At 42.1% G+C, this 19,085-nt stretch overlaps 1 protein-coding gene across 2 annotated transcripts in view; it reads left to right on the top strand.

Annotated features, from left to right (window-relative positions):
* The first annotated feature begins 4,130 nt into the window (after nucleotides 1-4,130).
* ZDHHC2 (zDHHC palmitoyltransferase 2) overlaps nucleotides 4,131-19,085 on the top strand; it is a 73,129-nt gene continuing 58,174 nt past the window's right edge. The window contains exon 1 of one of the 2 annotated variants that reach the window (XM_073341929.2): nucleotides 4,131-4,372. In XM_073341929.2, the coding sequence (XP_073198030.1) occupies nucleotides 4,222-4,372 (151 nt within the window). In that variant the 5' untranslated portion in view covers nucleotides 4,131-4,221. Of the gene's footprint in view, nucleotides 4,373-4,731; nucleotides 4,794-19,085 lie in introns of those variants that run through there. The other variant, XM_073341930.2, reaches the window with a different exon arrangement.

The following is a 19,085-nucleotide window of genomic DNA, read 5'->3' as shown; positions in this document are numbered from 1 at the left end:
CGTGATTTCTGCTGTGAATAAACAACTATTACTAATGAGAAGGAAAGGTTGGAAATTTTAGATTTTCCCCACCTCTGTTGCTAAAAAGGGAAATTAATGTCCAAGATTTTCAAATCTGATTGCCAAGAATTAAGCTCCTAAATCCTTATTCAAAAACCTCAATGACTAGAATAACTTTCAAAAGTGCCAAATACCCAACTCCCACTGAGTTCTAAACATGTAGGAAGACATTTGACCAGATCCTTATCTGCTGTGACCTAGAATGTCTCCATTAAAGCTAATGGATCTATGTTGATGTACAGCAGCTAAAGAGTTGGTTCACTGACTCTGTACTGAATGACTTACTAATGAGATGAAATAAATGACGAAAGGACTGATCCAACTTTCATTTATTTAGGCAGGAGTGGCAGTATCACATTAGGCTACATTTACATAGAGTATGGAATTTCTTTTCCATGTTCTCAATCGTTATTTCGTTTTAATCTGGTTAACGATATAAAGGTTAACTCAGCCCTCAGGTAAGTGGTACAATACCATTAATGCCAGTGGAGTTACACTAGGGCTAAATTTCACCCTAACAGGATGAGAGCATCTAGTCCTCCATGAAGGCAACTGAAAAAGCCATATGCATAGCATGTATGTGATGTACACTGAAATATTCTCTGTACCAATTCATCTTTTTTTCCTCCTGTCACTGACAACCTACCACACAGACATGTAAGTATTATATAACAAAAAGATTTGTAAGGATTCATTAACAGTTCAAAAACTAATGTATGCCTTTATGTTTACAACATTTTCTTGGCATGTATTACGATTGATGAGCCATGCTTATTTCCAGCATACACCTAAGGTAGCCTGCAGTGCTGTAAAATGGCTGATGGGGACATTCTGATGCCATCAGAAATGTTCTGCTGCAGCACATAAACCAGCATGCAGGTGCTGTTTGAACACTCACAGAATTTTAAGTAAATAAAAAGCAATACAATACTACTTCCTTTTTCTATAGTCCTTGAAAAAGCCTGTGAAGGGCTGACACAATCAGATATTGGAATATTAAAATATTAGTCTTACAATGCAGTGTTTATAAACATAATAATAGCATTTATATAGCTTTTTAAATCCTCAAAGTACTATACAAACATTAACTCGCCAGGTTATGCCTGGAGTTTCCAGCTCCCAGCTCCTCCTCATATAGCAAAACAGGAAATGGAATAACAGAACAGATCAGATCAGTGATCCCATCTAATGCAAGTACCCTGTGTCTGACAGTGGACAGTGCCAGATACTTCGGAGGAAGGTGCAAGAAGCCAAATAATGGAATGACTTGCCTCTGTTTCTTCCTAATTCATGTCAGTAAATGGTTGGCACATGCCCTGAAGCAGGAAGCATTTTATCCCTTATACTTTTAAAATCTATTTTATGTAACTGTGGATGTTCTCATTAGACATATAAATGTCTAATCATTTTCATTATTATTCTACTAAGCTTTATATCTTGTAGCAATGATTTTTGCAGGTTTATTGTGTATTGTGTAAAAAAAGTAATTTGTTGTCTTTTAGTTAATTGAATGTCTCTTTTTTTTTTCTTGTATTATGGAAAATGATTAATAGGAGTGTCAAATTTACCTTATCAGTGTCATTCATTGTTTTTAATACCTCAGTCATGTCTCATCTTGTCTCCTCTCGTAATATTTTCAGTCTCCCCTTATATCAAAGTCTTTCAGTGACTAACAGTGTTCATAGTAGCAGCCGTGTTAGTCTGTATCCGCAAAAAGAAAAGGAGGACTTGTACCACCTTAGAGACTAACGCATTTATTTGAGCATAAGCTTTCATGAGCTACAGTGCTCATCGTGCAACTCTGTACCCTTTCTGTTTCTGTAGTACCTTTTTTTAGATGGGATTATTTGCACTGGGGATGCTTCTGCTTAGAAATCTTGCCCTCCCAGAGTCCAAACAGCGTAGAGATCCATTTTCTTCTGGTTAGGGATTTTTATTCCCTTCTCCCAGAGTTCAAACTGGTGGGATGAGTCCACATGCACAGATTCTCTTCATGGGTGTAGTAGGGGAGTAATTAAAGTCTTGTTCTTTGATGTTTCACAGTGGCTCATTTGGTTTCAGTGGGCCTTCTTAGTGGGCAGGACTTACCATCTTCTGTAGGAAGCCAGCATTTTACATAAATTAATGCTCCTTTCCTGTTTGATTTACAAATGTACAGAGTTTTATAATGCAACTACTCAATATAACCTTACAAGGTGGGGTACAGATCTTATAAATGAGATTACTACACACAACATCCTACAAACATTTCATAAATTCTTAACACTAAACACATTCTTATAAACTTAACATCTATTTTAACAATGCTAATACACAGGTAAACCAGACTGGTTTCCAGTTATGTATTGGTCAGAGTTCAGTTGAGGCCTAGGGGCCTTGGCATGAGCTGGCACCTGGTCTGCCAGCGTCATAACATCCTTTTGTAATTCCTCAGTCTCCCTAGTTTTGACTAACCTAAACACTTTTGTCTGATATGTAAATTTGCCACCTCATGGTTAAAATCCCCTTATCCAAATCATTAATAAATACACTAAACAATACCAGCCCTAGTACAGAACCTTGTGGTACCCCCTGCTGTACTTTTGCAATGTTGAAAACTCTTACTCTATTTTTATCTCAGGGCCAATTTCTAATCTATGACAATCTATACCTCTCACACTGTGACTTCAGTTTCATTAATAGCCCATTGTGTGAGATCCTGTCCAAAGCTGTTTGAAAATCCAAACACACTTAAATCAACCAGCTCTTTCATAACTACTATATTGTTGACACACTCAAAGATTCTAGTAGATTGGAGAAATGCTCCCTGCTGATCCTGGCAGTTCTAATTTTGGAACTCTAATTCAGCAACTAATTTGTGCATACATACCTAATTATAATCTGGATTTACTATGCCATTTCAAAAGTGTTTCTGTGTGAGGAACACTCATTAAACCATGTTTGGGGAAAAGTGAGTCAGCATACTGTATCTGCTCATCTCTTTCCAACTAATCCATTGTGATGTCAAAAGTAGAACTGACTGCCATGTTCACTAAAGTTTAAGCTACCATTTATTGTGACATCCCTGGCTGCCTACAACAGTTACTGTATCTGTTATTTTACAGTAATACTTAGCATTTAGATAGCACTTTTGTCCATACTTCCAATGCGTTTTACAAAGGTGTTTAAGTATCATTATCCTTATTTTACAGCTAGGGGAATTGAGGGACGCATGTCTTGACTACTGACAATGTGCTCAGCACTATACAGAACACAGAAAAAGATAAGGTCCACGGTTCATAGGTCTGTATAGGCTAAGAGCATGAAAACATTTTTACAGGTGTAAAACTTTAGGCTCTTTGAGTTCAATAGAACTACTCATCTGCCTAAAGTTAAGCAGGTGCATAAGCGTTGGCAGGATCAGAGTCTACGGAGCAAGCCCAGTGCTTCCATGAAAGTCAAGAAAAGAGAACTGATGAAATAGGATCAAGCCGGGGTCACTGGTTTGCAGGATCACACGGGGTATCAGGCCCAGCTCGCCTGAATCAGCAATGTTGCTCCGATCTGACGCTAACTGCGTTGGTTTCAGTGGCGTTGCACCGCACTGCAACTGAAGGCAGCGGGCGGCGCATCCTAATCTCCTTGCCCGCTGCCAGGGGGCACGTGGCTCTTTCCTGTCAGTATACGAGGCAGGTGCTCGGTCCTCCTGTCGTTTGAAGCGAAAATCAAGCTTCCGGGTTTCCCTCCCTCCGCCTGAGCGAGCCCCTAATGAGGGGCTGAGGCGGGGGGAGCTGATCGCCGCCTCCCCTCTGCCCAGGCGGGTACCTGCCCTCGGCCCGGGGCTGTTATAGGGGCAGGTGGGAGCAAACTGCCCTGTCCCCGCCCCATTTCCTCGGGGGTCGAACCCCCCGCTGTGGCCTTGGGGCTCCCAGCCCGGCCAGCCCCAGCCTCATTCCGTGGGGCGGCTCCGCGCGGTCCCTTCCCACGCCCCGGCGGCAGGCGGGGGCCCGTGACTGGCTGTGGAAGCGGCGGGGGCGGAGCAGCCCCGGCGCGGCGCCGCCCGCTGGAGGAGCCTGTCGGGAGGGAGGGCGGCACAGGCGCCGCGCCCTCCCCGCGCTGGCAGCAGGCTGCGGCGGCTCGGCTGGGCTGCTGCGCTGCTCGGGCCCGGGGCTAGTGGCTGGCATGCGGTGCGGGAAGATGGCGGCGCCGGCGGCGGGGACCCGGGGCGGCGCGAGGCGGCGCTGCCAGCGGCTGCTCTACTGGGTGCCGGTGCTGTTCATCTCCAGCATCCTCTGCTGGTCCTACTACGCCTATGTCACCCAGCTCTGCCTGCGTGAGTGGGGCCCGCGGCCTGCCAGGGACCCCCCTTGCCCCGCAGCGCCGACCCGCAGGAGGGAAAGGGGACAAAACCCCCGGCGGGTGGCCCGGGGACAGTTTGGGGTCTGTCTGCAGGGCAGTGGCTGATCCCGGCCCGCCACGCTGCCCCGCGTGGGGCGGTGTGACCGTGTAAACACGAGCCTAGCCCTGCGCTAGGAGGCTGCCGGGCCCGGCGGGCGGTGCTGGCGGCTTAATGGCCTTTGCCTTTCCTCTGCCGAGCTGAGCAGGATCCGCTCCCCGCAAGCCCCGGGCGCGCCCCGAGAGGCAGAGCCCGCCTCTGGACCCTGTGTCCCGGGCGATGGTGGCGGAGGCGCTCGGGCAGTGGCCCCGTGGCTGAGCGCCCAGTTCCTGGGTCTCTTCCCGGTCCACTTCTCCTGGTGGGTGTTTCTTTGTCATGAGACGTGCTTTGCCAGGCTTGTGCGCATCGCAGTGTAGCTGAACCTAGGAGACCAGTTAGACAGCAAAGGATTTTAGGGTGGCAGGGCTGGTGTGGAGAAGAGATGCATGCTTCGAGATTCAGCTCTAATCAAATATTCCTCCTAGAGTAGCCTTTCCCTTGTCATAAGCAGTGACTCCTGAACTAGTTGTTACTGTGACTCTATAAGTATTGATGGTGGTGAAAACACTGTGCATGCTGGCTTAGATGTTGTAGTGGGTTGATGATACTGTCTGCAAGGCTTATTGAGCCAACAAAGCGCTTTAGAATTTCTGTTCATATTCAAATACACCTTCCGTTTTGCGGAACACCTATCGGGTGGCATGATATTTTTCTCTGTCATATAGTATTTTGCCTAGAGTTTGGCCCGAAATCCCAGACCAAACATCCCAGACCTAACATTTGAAAATGCTTTAGGAATTTTGGATCTGACATAGCAGTTCAGGCCCATTTTTAGTATTGTCTAGATCCCATTCCCCTTTTAAAACAATACACTTAAATTACACAGGTATGCTAAGTATTCCCATCTATTTTATGTGTTACATTATAACTGTTGGGGTGCGTTCCCTTAATGGTATGTGAACAGAAGCTCTCTTCATAACTCTGTGTTCATTAAGGTTTTGTGTACACTAGCACTTTTGTTGGCAAAACTTTTGTTGGTCAGGCACATGAAAAAACACACCCCCCCCACCATCACCAACGTAAGTTTCACTGACAGCAGCACCAGTGTGGACAGCACTATGCTGGTGGGAGAGCATCTCCTGGTGACATAGCTACTGCCAGTAGTGGATTTAAAGTTAGTGGGACCCTGTGCACAGCTTCATTTTTCGGGGGGTCCCCCTTGGGACCCAGCCAAGAAAAAGAACATTCTCTTTGGTCTCTTCCCCCGTTTTTCATTCTTTCTTTCTTTCTTCATCCTCCTCCTATATAAATAATGGGAAATAAATGAAAATGAAGTGAGATACCTTGATTGGGGCAGGGGGTTGGGGTGCAGGAGGAGGTCAAGGGGGTGGCGCTTACCTCTGGTGGCACGGTTCCCAAAGCGACCAGCATACATCCCTCTGGCAGCAGCTCGTAGGCGGGGGGGATCTCTGCGTGCCGTTGCCCGCATACGCTGCCCTCGCAGCTCCTATTTCCGCAGTTCCCCTTGGAGTTATGGAGTCAGTGTTCAGGGTGGGGGCAGCTCACGGAGACACCCCCCTCCGGGAGTGGTGTGGCGTGGAGTGAGGTAGGCTGAGTGGGCAGGGAGCTGCCTTAGCCCTGCTGTGCTGCTGGCACATCTCTGTGCCCCTCTTGGGGTAAGGGGGGGCAATGGGTCTCCATTCACTGCACGGACCAGGGGCAGCGGGCGGAGCCGTCTCCCCCACCCTGCCCCGCCATCGAGGGCGCACAGAGACGTGCCAGCGGCCGGCCGCTTCTGGGAGCGGCATGGGGCCACCAGTCACGGTATGCAGGCAGCCTGCCTGTCTGAGCCCTGCTGCACCGCCGGCCGGGACTCAGGGGCAGGTTGTCAGATGAGATTTGTCCTGCATTTTGGGGGCTGCTCTGTCGTTGGGGGGGCCCCCTGCCACCGCATGGTTTGTTTCATGGTAAATTTGCTCTTGGCTACTGCCACTTGTTGGGAGTGGTTTAAATATGCCAGCAGGAGAGCCTCTCCTTTCTTAGTTTTCAAAGACTGCGGTTTTCTTTTCATTTTCAAGCTGTTCTCATTTGCCTTGTTTCTTCGTTGTTTTTTCCTGGTCTGGGCAATGACTAGGTGCTAGAAGCAGTCTCATCTGGAGAAGTAACCTCTCTCTGCCTGATTGCTTCACTGCCATGTGAGATGATGCCGAAATTGTACCACAGTTACAATTACAATTTTCTACATATACATTCGTAACTGTAATTTTTATACATATCTCAAATGACTTACGTTCAGTGCATTGCAAGCTTTCATAAAAGATCTTACTCAATACACTTTTACAATGAATAGCGTAGTATGCCATCAAGTTGGTTTAACTGCTTATTTTTGCGGGGTTCAAATCAAACCTGCTCTCTTCCGGTGTCTGGACCTTGATTGTCATAGGTGGTCATTCTGGTTATAGGTGCTAGTAAGAACCCTACTGATACTGCTAAAAGTTATGTTCATTAATATAAACATTAATTTTCTCTTTCTCTGTTATAGACCATTTCAGTCACAGACTTCCTGTTACATAACTTGTATTATCTAACAAAGGAGCTTATAAAAAAGATAAATTGCACCCTAGCTAATAAACTAGACTATCCTCTTATTAGACTTAGGTGCATATCTGGCCTAGTCATAAAGTACAATGATATTTTGAAGTCAAATTTGTTGATGCTTAATATGTTGTAGGATTGTACCAAAGGCTCTGTATAAGAGTTAATCATTTTATCATGTATAAAGCAAAACTGAAGAATTAAGGTAAAAACATAACATCATGATGATAAATCTCTTTAGCTGTGCCTTTAGTAAGTATTTTGACATGCAACTAAGGGATAACATTCTTAGTGGAGTAGTTTTACAAGGCAGTGAACTGCTTCTTTGTTGATTTAACACTAAAGACCAGTAGTGTGATAACTACAAGATCCATTAATTAGTTGGAAAGGCTCCATGACCACTATTTATTACAGAATATGATAAAAATAATTACATCTTAACTTTTTTTTAATGACTCTTGAAGACTTGGTAGTTCTAACATGAAGCTGCTTTCTCTGACTTTTTCTGGATGTCATGTTGAAGGCCATGGCTAAAGATAAATATTCATTTGAGGAAGTGGCTGTTGTAGAAAAGGAGTGATGCAACTGGGAACATGTATAGTACATAACCCTTGGGCTTACTGTAATTTTTCAAGTACAAACTTCTTACTGAAAATTTAGGTGACTCACATCTAGATCAATGTATGTGCTTCTTTTAATCCTTATCTTCACAAAGTTGTTTTATGGCAGCTTGCAATGCCACCTCCTCCATTAACCTGCAAGTTTTCTAGTACATGAGGGTCTATTTGTGGATTTTTAAACACCTTCCTCTCTAGTAATTAGAAGATATTAAGAAGCCTGGTTACAAAAATTCCACCAAAACAGTTTTTCAGTGGAAAATTGGGTTTACAGCCAAAAAAAATTTCCCAAAAAGTGTTTGCTTTCTGTGGAGAATTTCTGGGTTTGGGGTGTTTTGGGTTTTCAGTGAAAAATTGAACGTTTTGGTTTTTGAGATGAACATTTACACTTCAGTTTGGAAATGTTGAAACATTTCTTTTCTACACTTTGGATTGAAAGAAAATGTTTCATTTTGACTTAGTATGACTTTAAACCACGTCCTTCTGAGCTGCTGCAGTGCCTTTTCTCTATGTTCTCTTCTCCGAGGTGGGCTTTCCAGCAAGGCTGCATCTCTCACAATATACCTCAACCATGTGTCTGCCATGATGTGCTGTGAGGGTCCATCATAGGAGATGTAGTCTGGCCAGCAAGCCTGGCCTGTAGGAGAAAGTGTGGGCTTGGTTTACTTGAACGGCATCTCCTAGGACAGGGGTTCTCAAACTGGGGGTCAGGACCCCTCAGGGGGTCACGAGGTTATTACATGGGGGGCCCCGAGCTGTCAACCTCCACCCCAAACCCTGCTTTGCCTCCAGCATTTATAATGGTGTTAAATATATAAAAAAGTGTTTTTAATGTATGGGGCGGGGGGCCACACTCAGAGGCTTGCTATGTGAAAAGGGTCACCAGTAAAAAAAAATTTGAGAACCACTGTCCTAGAGGAAGTGCAGGTGGATGCAGTTCAGTGTCAAACTATTTCATACCTAGTCAGTATGTGCATATGTGGATTTATTTTACAGGAGTTGGAATAGGAGCTATATGTACACATACTTAAATTGTAAAAAGTTATCAACTAAACACAACAGTACAAAACTCTAAATCTGTACAGTCCCTGCGGCCTGAGTATGTTACTTAGTGACTTACTGAAATATAATTTGTTTGCACTAATCTTGTGTTTTGGGGGCTTCACAAGATACTAAATAGCACGCAGTTCTAAACAGAAATCCTGGTGACTTGCTATTTTTAAATATTAATCATTTGTGATACCAGTTTTCTCACATCTAAGAGTAAATCCAAAAATACATTACTAAAGGGGCAGCATGTTCTCCTGGACTGGTTGAGATCTGGTGCCAGGATCTCCCAGGGTTTAATCTAGCTCTGCCACTGACTTGCTATGTGACCTTTGGCAAATCACTTAAGTTCTGATTTGCAGAGGTTGTTGCAACTCCTATTGAATTCAGTAGTAGTTGTGAGTACTAGTACTTTTTAAAAATAAGGCTATTAAATTCCTTGTGTGAAATTTTAAGTTTCAGCATGGCCTCTGATTTTGCACTTAATTGTTTCCAGGCAAAATTGTAGGTACAAATGAAATAATTTATATTAGATGTGTGGGCATAGTGACATAGACATCTAAATTCAGTCACTTATGCCCACAATGGTTTAAACCTGAAAAAGCATAAGAATTAAATTAGAGAGTTTTTAAATATTTGCCTCTTTCTTCATCGTTGTTCTCTGTCAGCTTATCAGGTTCAATGTCATATTATGAGAGTTGATTATGACTTTTAAAAAACTGGGGAAAAGAACCTAAGCTAGGTACAATCAGTAGATATACGTTTTGAACATTGAAAAACAGTGACCTTGCAACTTAGTAAGTGAAATAGTAGATTTAAGTGGAATCCTCTCCCCACCTCACCCTTGTACAAGGAAAATCAGAGCTGGCAATAATACTACTGTACTAAGTTTAGTAAGCTCTTTTGTAGGTGCGTGAAGAAAACAAATTTCCTTCATGTTTCTCCTTACTTCAACTCTAAATCTTCTGGTCTAGCTAGGAATAGATTTATAGTTAAAATGAAAGTAACATTGACCAACGTTCAAGGCCAGGCTCCCAAGACCAAAACAAATCAGCTGTTGTTTGTCTAGTTTAACAAGTTTCTAAATATTGCTGAATTTAATTCTAAGGTTTATTATGTTGCTCAGGGAAAGACAGAGAATCCCCATTTATTTTAATAAATGCATGGTTTTTTATTTTAGAATACTATAGCAGATACTCACAAATGATATAAATATTACTTCGGTTAGAGAGATGTAAAGAGGAAGCATTATACAGCAGCTATCTATAAATAGTTGTATTTTTTTAAAAGGAGAATTTTTCAGAACTGTTTTTTCTATCTATTTTGGGGAGAGGGAAATTGAGGGTGTTTCTACTGTAAGGATTCATATACCAGAACACAGAAAAAGGCATTAGAACTTTAACTGGACTTCCACATTTAGGTGGAGGAAGATCCAGTTTGACCTGAAATCGTGATAGTTTGTGTTAATGATACTACCGTATTTTGGAAGCACTGTATTTTTCCTCCTTCTAAAACTTTGAACACTTACACATTTGTAGAACTCTTATAACTAAGACTGGGTAAAATTAATCCTTGTGTAGTGGGCCAGTGAAATGCATATGCATCTTTAAAATCCCACTTAACTTCTCCAAATAGGACTTCATTGAGGAATGTGCCTTGTTCTGGCCCCCAGAACAGAGATGAACGTTGTTTGCTCAAAGTACAGTTTCTGCAGAGCTGCTATTCTCTGCTTGTGAAACCTAATCTTTAAAAAAACACTCTTTTTCAGTCCATATTCAGCATGATTTTTGCTCAACTTACAGTTCATCACATTGAGTTGGGGAAAAAAACTTCCACTCATACAATATTCTTTCCAGGATTAGATATTATGCTTTCATTCCTCCCAAAATCAATCTTTGTGGTGGTGAAATTATAATCCCCTGAGAATCGGGTTGGAATGAAAGGCTTTTACACAAGTTGATACATAGTAGCATCAATGTGATATAAATTATTTGCAAGTGTGCTTCATCTCTGTTCTGAAAGGACCTCATAGAAGGACCTGATCATGAAACTCTTAACGTGAGTAATCTTTACACATCCAGGTAATCGCTATGATTTTGAATACATAAGCGCTATTTGTTTAAGGATTGCCTAATTAAGAGGATAGTTTGGTTGCCATGCATGCTCAGTCCTTGGTGTCCTTTCTGATCTATCCAGCAAAGCCTAGCCAAATGTGGTGGGTTTTGTGATGTGGACAGCACTAGGAACTAAACAGAAGGTGCCAATTCACTTCATGTAGCGCATCAAACATCATTCAGATATTATTGGCTTTTGGTGACTACGTAAAACACTAAGGTAAAGCATGGTAATGTTTTGTTTAAGCACCCAAGTAGTACGCAATTGTTTTTATGAATTTTATTTCCATCTACTCATTCTGACTTCCGGCACAAAACAAATCACAACAAAAGGGGTAGATGGTTCAGGAGAATACAGTGCAAACAATCTAGCAGGATTAATGAAAATGACAGTAGCACACTTTATTAAAGGCGCAAAAGGCATTTTTGTGTGTAGAGCAGTGGTTCCCAAACTCGTTCCGTCGCTTGTGCAGGGAAAGCCCCTGGCAGGCCGGGCTGCTTTGTTTACCTGCCGCATCCACAGGTTCGGCCGATCGCGACTCCCAGTGGCCGCGGTTTGCTGCTCCAGGCCAATGGGAGCTGCTGGAAGCGGCAGCCAGTATGTCCCTCGGCCTGCGCCTCTTCCAGCAGCCCCCATTGGCCTGGAGCAGCGAACCGCAGCCACTGGGAGCCGCGATCAGCCGAACCTGCGGACGCGGCAGGTAAACAAACTGGCCCGGCCCGCCAGGGGCTTTCCCTACACAAGCAGCAGAACAAGTTTGGGAACTGCTGGTGTAGAGGATAGGGGTTACTGTAAATTTTCAGATAGCGTTAAACCATTTTACAGCTTCAAAACTTCAATAAAGATAAAATATGTGCAAATTTTGTTGTGAATTCAGATGCAGAATATTAAGTCATATGAGAGGAGAATCAAAGGTTTAGAATTTTTGTTTAGTAATTAGTTTTATAATTTTATTCATTAGGGTAAATGGATAGTCTCACATCCCAAATAGATTTTTCTCACGTCAACAAGCTGTTATCTAAAGAATCTTATAATTAAGAGGCCACTTTTTATTTTAAGGACATGGAAATTCCTTATTTTCATTTTTTCTAATAGATTTTTGCATTAAAACTTGAATAAAATCAAGAAGATGTGAAATTGAGTATTTTACCTACGTGGTACCTTACCCCTGACTTCTGTCAGAATGAGATTGAGAGATAAGGGTGACGATGTCACTTAATGGGACATTATGAGATAAAACCTTTTTTCTGGTGCCTGGACTTCTCCCTTCTAACAACTGACCCCCAATCTAAAGAGAGATGGTAATAGGATTTGATGTATGGCCCCGAACTCCTAAACCAGTGACTGAGAACTAGCACTATTCCTGGAAACTATAAAGAACCACAATGAAGATAATGAAAAAATACTAAAATTCAGAGGCATTTAAAATCTGGGTAGAGATACCTGTTAAGGAAAAATGGGTATCTAAATCTGAATGTTAACTAAAGCAGCCCAATGTGCATGACCCCCTCCCCCTGAATAATTGGAGAAAAAAATGGTAAAAGAACTAAGTACTTATAATTATACCTTTTAATAATCTGTGATCTAAATTATATGTTACACATTTTTGTTGGAAAGCAAATAGTGTTTTTTATTTAAAGATAAACAGTTGTTAATAGGACATATTATATTAATATTAATATTTATATTATTATTATTTTATTATATATGTTAATATTTTTAAAAAGAGGGAGCAAAAGGTAAGAAAATACAGTGGAGCAATGGTATTTGTTTCCATAACCAACGTGATAAAATCACTTGTTTGGCTGCAGTCACAAATTCTAGACAGCTATCTCTTTTTGTTTAATTTCAGTAAATCAAGATATTGTCCTACCAGCATAATAATAGAAATCTGGGGGTTGCCGACTCTGAAACTTTGTATAATTTTTCGTCAGATAGCTCAGTTTTTAATCTAATATAGGTAATAAGTCACTCTTTCTCTTAAATCTTTCATTTTGTTGGGGGGTTTTGCAACCGAAGGGATACAAATACGTTGGGTGCATCCACAAACATTCAAAACAAGTGTCTGTATTTAACTTCAACACACCAGGCTGTGTTCCTAGCACTATATCCATAGGAATCTGGGGGCTATGGCCCCTGTAATAACTTGTCAATTTTCGAACGTTGAACCAGAAGATATACCTGATTTCAAAGCCAAAAAAGAAAATGCCTGTGTTGTCATATATAATAAAACTTCCCCTTATAATAATGAATTGACAAAGCACTTGTAGTCAGCTCAGATTATTAAAACTGAAAGCTATGCAAGCAAGAATTTTTTTGATAAGTGTATAGAAAATATCATGGAGCGTATACAAGCTCTTGCCCTGTCCACAAGGGAGTAAGAATTAGAGAAAATGTCCAGGTTTTCACAAAATGCTATCTAACTTACTTTTAAACTCACCCCCATGCTTGAACATAGCCAGACATATATGCAGTTTTAAAAAAAAAATTTGAGCAAAACGTTTCAACACACACATCCTCCACGCTGTCTATAGCAAATGTACATCTCAATCACTTATGTGTTTTATAGATAAGTCACACACACACATTGAAAATGCCAAAAAAAGATTCTCATTTGTGGCCCCAAATTAAGAATTACGAGAAATGAAAATATCTATTTAAATTGTCTCAAACTCTTAAGAAAAGTTCCTTGAAGAAACAGTTTGTTTCTTTCTGAAATCATTAGGGCAGCTGTATCAGTGATCATCAGGTTGCAGTTTTCCATTGTAACTTATTTTTTGTATATAATATATACTCCTTGCGGCATATGCAACAGCATAGGAGGGCACAGAGCAAACAAAGTGTGCATTTTGGTTCACCTTCCAGAATTAGCATGGGAATCTGTACTGGGTCCTGTGTCTAATATCCCTTATCCTGTGATCCATGGAATTCAGAAGGCAAAGTTGGGAAGTTGTCTGCAAGCAGGGGCAGAAGCTGCCAGATGTTTCTATTGGTGGGAAGTGACCCTGATGAGAGGTCTCCTGTTCCTTTGTGCTGCTGTTGTTCTGCATGATCAGACTCTGGAGGACTGTTCAGCTGGAAATGTTGCCCAGCATTCTGTAGTCAGGGGTCAGTGTGGTCAGGAGGAAGCTCATGGGGTTGGAGGGAAGTGACCCAAGCACCTCTTCTGCATCACCAGTAGAACTATTTGTCCTTTGAGCTCCTCTTTCCCTCCTCTCCCAACAATACTTGGGGATGACAGCTTCCAAGAGGTCACTCTTCATTTTGGGTCCCCTGTCCTGGACACGCAGGAAGAAGGAAAAGATAACAAGGGATGTGGCTTAACAAGGCCACAACTCTATTAAACTTAACTCATCTAGAACTATCTGGCATTAACTTGTCCAGTACAGGGCATTCTTCTGTCTGTAACCTGTTCACATGGCGGAAGCCTTCCATCAGCTCCTCACCCCTCCATACCTTCCCCCTGCCTGTTCCTGAGACCCCACCACCTTCTCCTCTGAGTGTTAAGGGGCTATTTCCTTGCTGTCCCAGACACTAAATGTGCTCACCCTATTCCCCAGCTTCTTTAGGGGATGTGTTCCCCTAAATCCACTTCCAGTTCTGGTAATTTAGGGAACCGGACCCCAATCAAACAATTACATGCGCTAACCACCTGCTAAGGTGCGACTACTTGAATTTATCTCCTAATCTACTCACTGGGTTGCTGAGGGGAAGGTGAAAAGAATCCCATTCTTCCCTGGCCAATTTGGCAGGGAAAATTTCCTTCCCAGTCCAGAAAGTTGACTTGAGGGCAGTGCCCACAGGAGACCCCAGTTCTATTCTAATCCCAGAGGAGGGAGGGTGGGAGCTGTTGCTCTGAGTTTGTAATGGCAGTCCAGCCAGGGGAGAAAAGGTGCTTCTGCATGGGAGCCAGTGGCCTGCTGCTGCTTCCCTATAGACCAACTAATTAGCTGTGATCTCCCTCCTCCCAGCTACCCTTCCCCTTCCTAAACTCGTGAAGGAATTGAGCTCCCATGTTGAAGGTAGGGGGGCAGAAGAGACTCTGAAAGAAGCAATTGAGCCCTCTTTCCGCAGCCAACCTAAAGCCCTCTTCCCCCCAAAGCTGCCAGGGGTACATTTTGAGTAATGTTGGTTGCTCACTGGGACATAGGATCTGTTTATAGTTTTTTCTCCTTGTCTCTGTTGTTCTTCCTTGCCTGTCAGTCAACCTGCCCACATATAGGAATCTCCAGTAATTTTAGCTATGCTACAACTTTCATCTGAGAAATTATAATGTGCCAAGTTGAAAAATATATATTTGCATTATTTAAAAAGTTATATGCTATTTTTACTTGTAGAAAGATTCATGTTGACAGTCTCAGGTGCAAGGATTGGAATGGACCTGAAGAAGAGCAGTATAATATGTGTACACAATACAATGAGAAAGAAGAATATAAAATAATTTGTGGGTATTTCATGAGCAGATGGGCTAATACTTTCCGAGTATAATAATCAGAAACTTGGGACTGAAAACCTGCACAAATCTGTTAACGCTGCAAGATTTGAAATGAGGTGAGGTTCAGCAGTTCAGAACTTTGAAAAGAGGTGAGGAAAAAACAGATTTCCGACCTGCAGAGGGAAAGATGTAGTGTGGAAAACTGTAACAATTACAAAACCTAGACAGTGTAATATATTGGAAATATTTGAACTTGAATATTTTGAATCTTGGGGCTGAGAACAATGTGAGCTGGGTATGCAGTGTCTAATTGCTGTTTTTAACAGAACTTGGTCACTACTCTATGAAATATGTTTCTTTAAATGTACATCCTTTTGCTGCTTAATGTTTACACCATTCAGCAAATTTTCCGTGTTTAAGCTACCATTTACGAATGACCGAATACACTGTAAGCTTGACCTACTTTCTTGTATCAGCAATGTAGCTACTCCCCAGGAGAAGAGGGGAGGGGAAAAAAACCTACAAAGAGCTGTGCCTAACAGGCCATAAAGGATCAAATAATAAAGTGTTGTAAAATAACATTAGGGTGACGGGACTGTCCCTATAAAATCGGGACATCTGGATGTTTGGGTCTTTTTCTTATATAGGCTCCTATTACCCCCCACCCCGTCCCGATTTTTCACATTTGCTGTCTGGTCACCCTAAATAACATAGAAATATTTGTATATAAATAAATGTGCATTTTAGATTTGTTTTCAGTAAATTTATGGCAGCTTCTTATTTTTTGGGAACATTATGTGAAATGAGCATTTTGTTCCTTTCTAAAACCAAAAATAGTGAGTCATCAAATTTTTTTTGTAAAACAGTTATTATTTTCCTTGTGCTTGACATTATTAATTCATGTCTTTATTAACTTTCCATATATTAGTTTCTTGCACCTGGAGTAATAAGAAAACATTTAGGCAAAGTACATTGTTGGGTTTAATGCTTTAACTATTACATTTTAAAAGTTTTCTTAATTTTTTTTGCTTGAGGCTGAAAATATTAATATCTCCTCTTAAACAAATATAAGGTGATAGTTTATGCCAATGATAAATTTAAGACAAGACCGTATTGTATTAGGAACACTAAACTGGGTAAAGAATGGTGGAAAGTGGATTGTTTTTTTTTTTCCTGAGTTTAATTTGAACACAACTCTTGAGTGTTGGAGTAAAGCAGAATAATTGAGTGAGGTGAGAGCTATCCAAAATAAGTAAATATGTTAATATATTTGTATAACTTTTTTACCATGATGATGGCTGCCAATAAAATCTTTACAGTTTTGCCAGTGAGTGTAGATAATGTTGCTTATGGAGAACACCTCATGAAGATTTATTATTTGAAAAAAAATGTTAGTTAGAAAACTTCAGTGAGTATTGTTAATTTACTATTCTAAGGCCATGTCTGCACTGCAAACTTTGCCTATGTGACTTGCTTCGACCATAAGGCTGCTGCAGTTAGTATATCACCTGTGTGTGTGCATACTTGGCTCCTTGCATCTGTGCTACACATATGCACCAGGAATGGTTCTGTCGATGCAGCGTGGTGCACCACGTGTAGGTATCCCAGTGCAATCTGCCATTGTGTAGCGTGCTGTCTTTTAGGAAGTTTTGGCAATTCATGGTGGGGCAGAAACGCGTCATTCAGGGGTGCTGGGAGCAAGGGATCAACTTCCCAGCGTGCAACTGTCATTTATATCATATAATTTTTGCACGTTTTTAAAAAATCCAACAAACTTACTATTATCACAGGCGTTGCAAGCGTAAGATAGATGCATGATCCTCTGATATTTACATCCGATGAAGTGAGCTGTAGCTCACGAAAGCTTATGCTCAAATAAATTGGTTAGTCTCTAAGGTGCCACAAGTACTCCTTTTCTTTTTGCGAATACAGACTAACACGGCTGGTACTCTGAAACCTAAGAAGAACTGAATCAGCCGGGAACATGATGATTTTGTAGAGGACATATGGCTGTGAGACATGATGAGGACCAATTCAGGGTGGTTGGTAGCATTCATAGAGCAGTTGCAGATGGTGGAGCGCTGCTTCTGGGACTGAGAAATTAGCACTGACTGGTGGGATTACATCATAATGGGAAGTTTGGGATGATGGGCAGTGGCTGCAAAACTTTTGGATGTGCAAGGCCACATTCTTGGATCTGGGTAACAGCCTGTAGCTCATGAAAGCTTATGCTCAAATAAATTGGTTAGTCTCTGAGGTGCCACAAGTCCTCCTTTTCTTTTTATTCTTGGATCTGTGTGCTGAGATTGCCTTAGCCCTCTAGCACAGGAACACCAGAGTGAGAACTGCACTGACAGTGGTGAAGTGAGTGGCGATTGAGCTGTGAAACTTACAACATTGGATTACTACTGGTCAGTGAGAAATCATTTTGGAGTTGGAAAATCCATTATGGGGTCCATTGTCATGCAAGTGTGCAGGGTCATTAATTGTCTCCTGCTATGCAGGACATAATGGATGAATTTGCAGCAGTGGGGTTCTTCAACTGCAGTGGACCAATAGATGCCATGCATATCCCTATTTTGGCATCAGATTGCCTTGCCACAGAGTACATCAACAGAAAGGGCTACTTTTCTATGTTTATGTAAATATTGGTGGATCTTTGGGGATGCTTCACTGACATCAGTGTGGGCTGGTCAGGGAAGAAGCATGACTTTCCCATCTCCAAGAACACAGAACTGTTCAGAAAGCTGCAAGCAGGGATCTCTTTCCTGACTGGCAGATTACCAATGGCTATGTTGAAATGCCAGTAGTGATTTTGGGGGACCAGCTGTGACGTTTCACTCCATATTCTTTATGAAAATATGCTTATATTATGAATGACATAACTGAGATATGCTTTATGCAAGATGGTTCATGTGAGATATCATTGGAAAGGTTATGATTTACTGAATGTGATTATCCAATTTGTTTGCCTGTGTCATTTCGGTATCTGAAGTTAGGAATATTGACCATGTATCTGTATTTCAAATGTGTTACTTTGGGTGTCACCTCCAACTATCCCTTCAGACAGTGGAAATGCCAGACAGGGCTAATGGCCTATTAGCAAAAACAATGGACTGCGAAAGAGTGTAGTCTTCCTGTGATCACTCCAGACAGCCTATGAGCAATGGCTGCCACAGCCCTGCAGAAACATGGGTCTGAGTCACCTGGTACTAGACCCAGCCCTTGGAATGGCAGTGTTCTTCCACTGGGAGGCAAAGGGTTCCCGCCTTACACAAGAGCTATATAAGGCAGGGGAGTGACATCATCGAGGTTCTCCTCTGCCTCCCCACTCAGTCACTGTGAAACACTTGGAAGCAAGAACTGAACTGTGGGGAGAAGGGTTTTGGCGACAAAACAGCAATAGCGTACACACTGCAATGTGACTTTTTTCGAAAAAAACCCACCCAGTTTTCGCAACAAAAAACTTCCACCCCTGCGAAAGACTTTTCTTTTCCCCTCCCTTTATTGTCGACAAACAGCCAGTGTAGACACTACAGCTGTTTTTTTTTTTTTTTTTTTTCCCCGATTTTATTGGCCTCCAGATAGTGTTCCACAATTCCCATGCTGCTGCTCTGGTCAGCAGTTTGAATTCCGCTGCCCTGCAGCCAACCAGCCCCTCCCCATTGCAAGGCCCGGGAATGTTAAATCTCATTTCCTGCTTGTTGGCTTCCCAGGTGGCTTCCCAGGTGAGCATGGGTGGCTGTTGCTCCCGCTTGGACCACCGCTGAGTTGTTGGATCTGATCAGTATACGGGGAAAGG

This window comes from Lepidochelys kempii, chromosome 4 (genome assembly GCF_965140285.1).
Source record: "Lepidochelys kempii isolate rLepKem1 chromosome 4, rLepKem1.hap1, whole genome shotgun sequence".
Lineage (NCBI taxonomy): Eukaryota > Metazoa > Chordata > Testudines > Cheloniidae > Lepidochelys > Lepidochelys kempii.
Note: the sequence above shows the minus strand (reverse complement) of the source record. Positions and strands in the feature narration are given on the sequence as shown.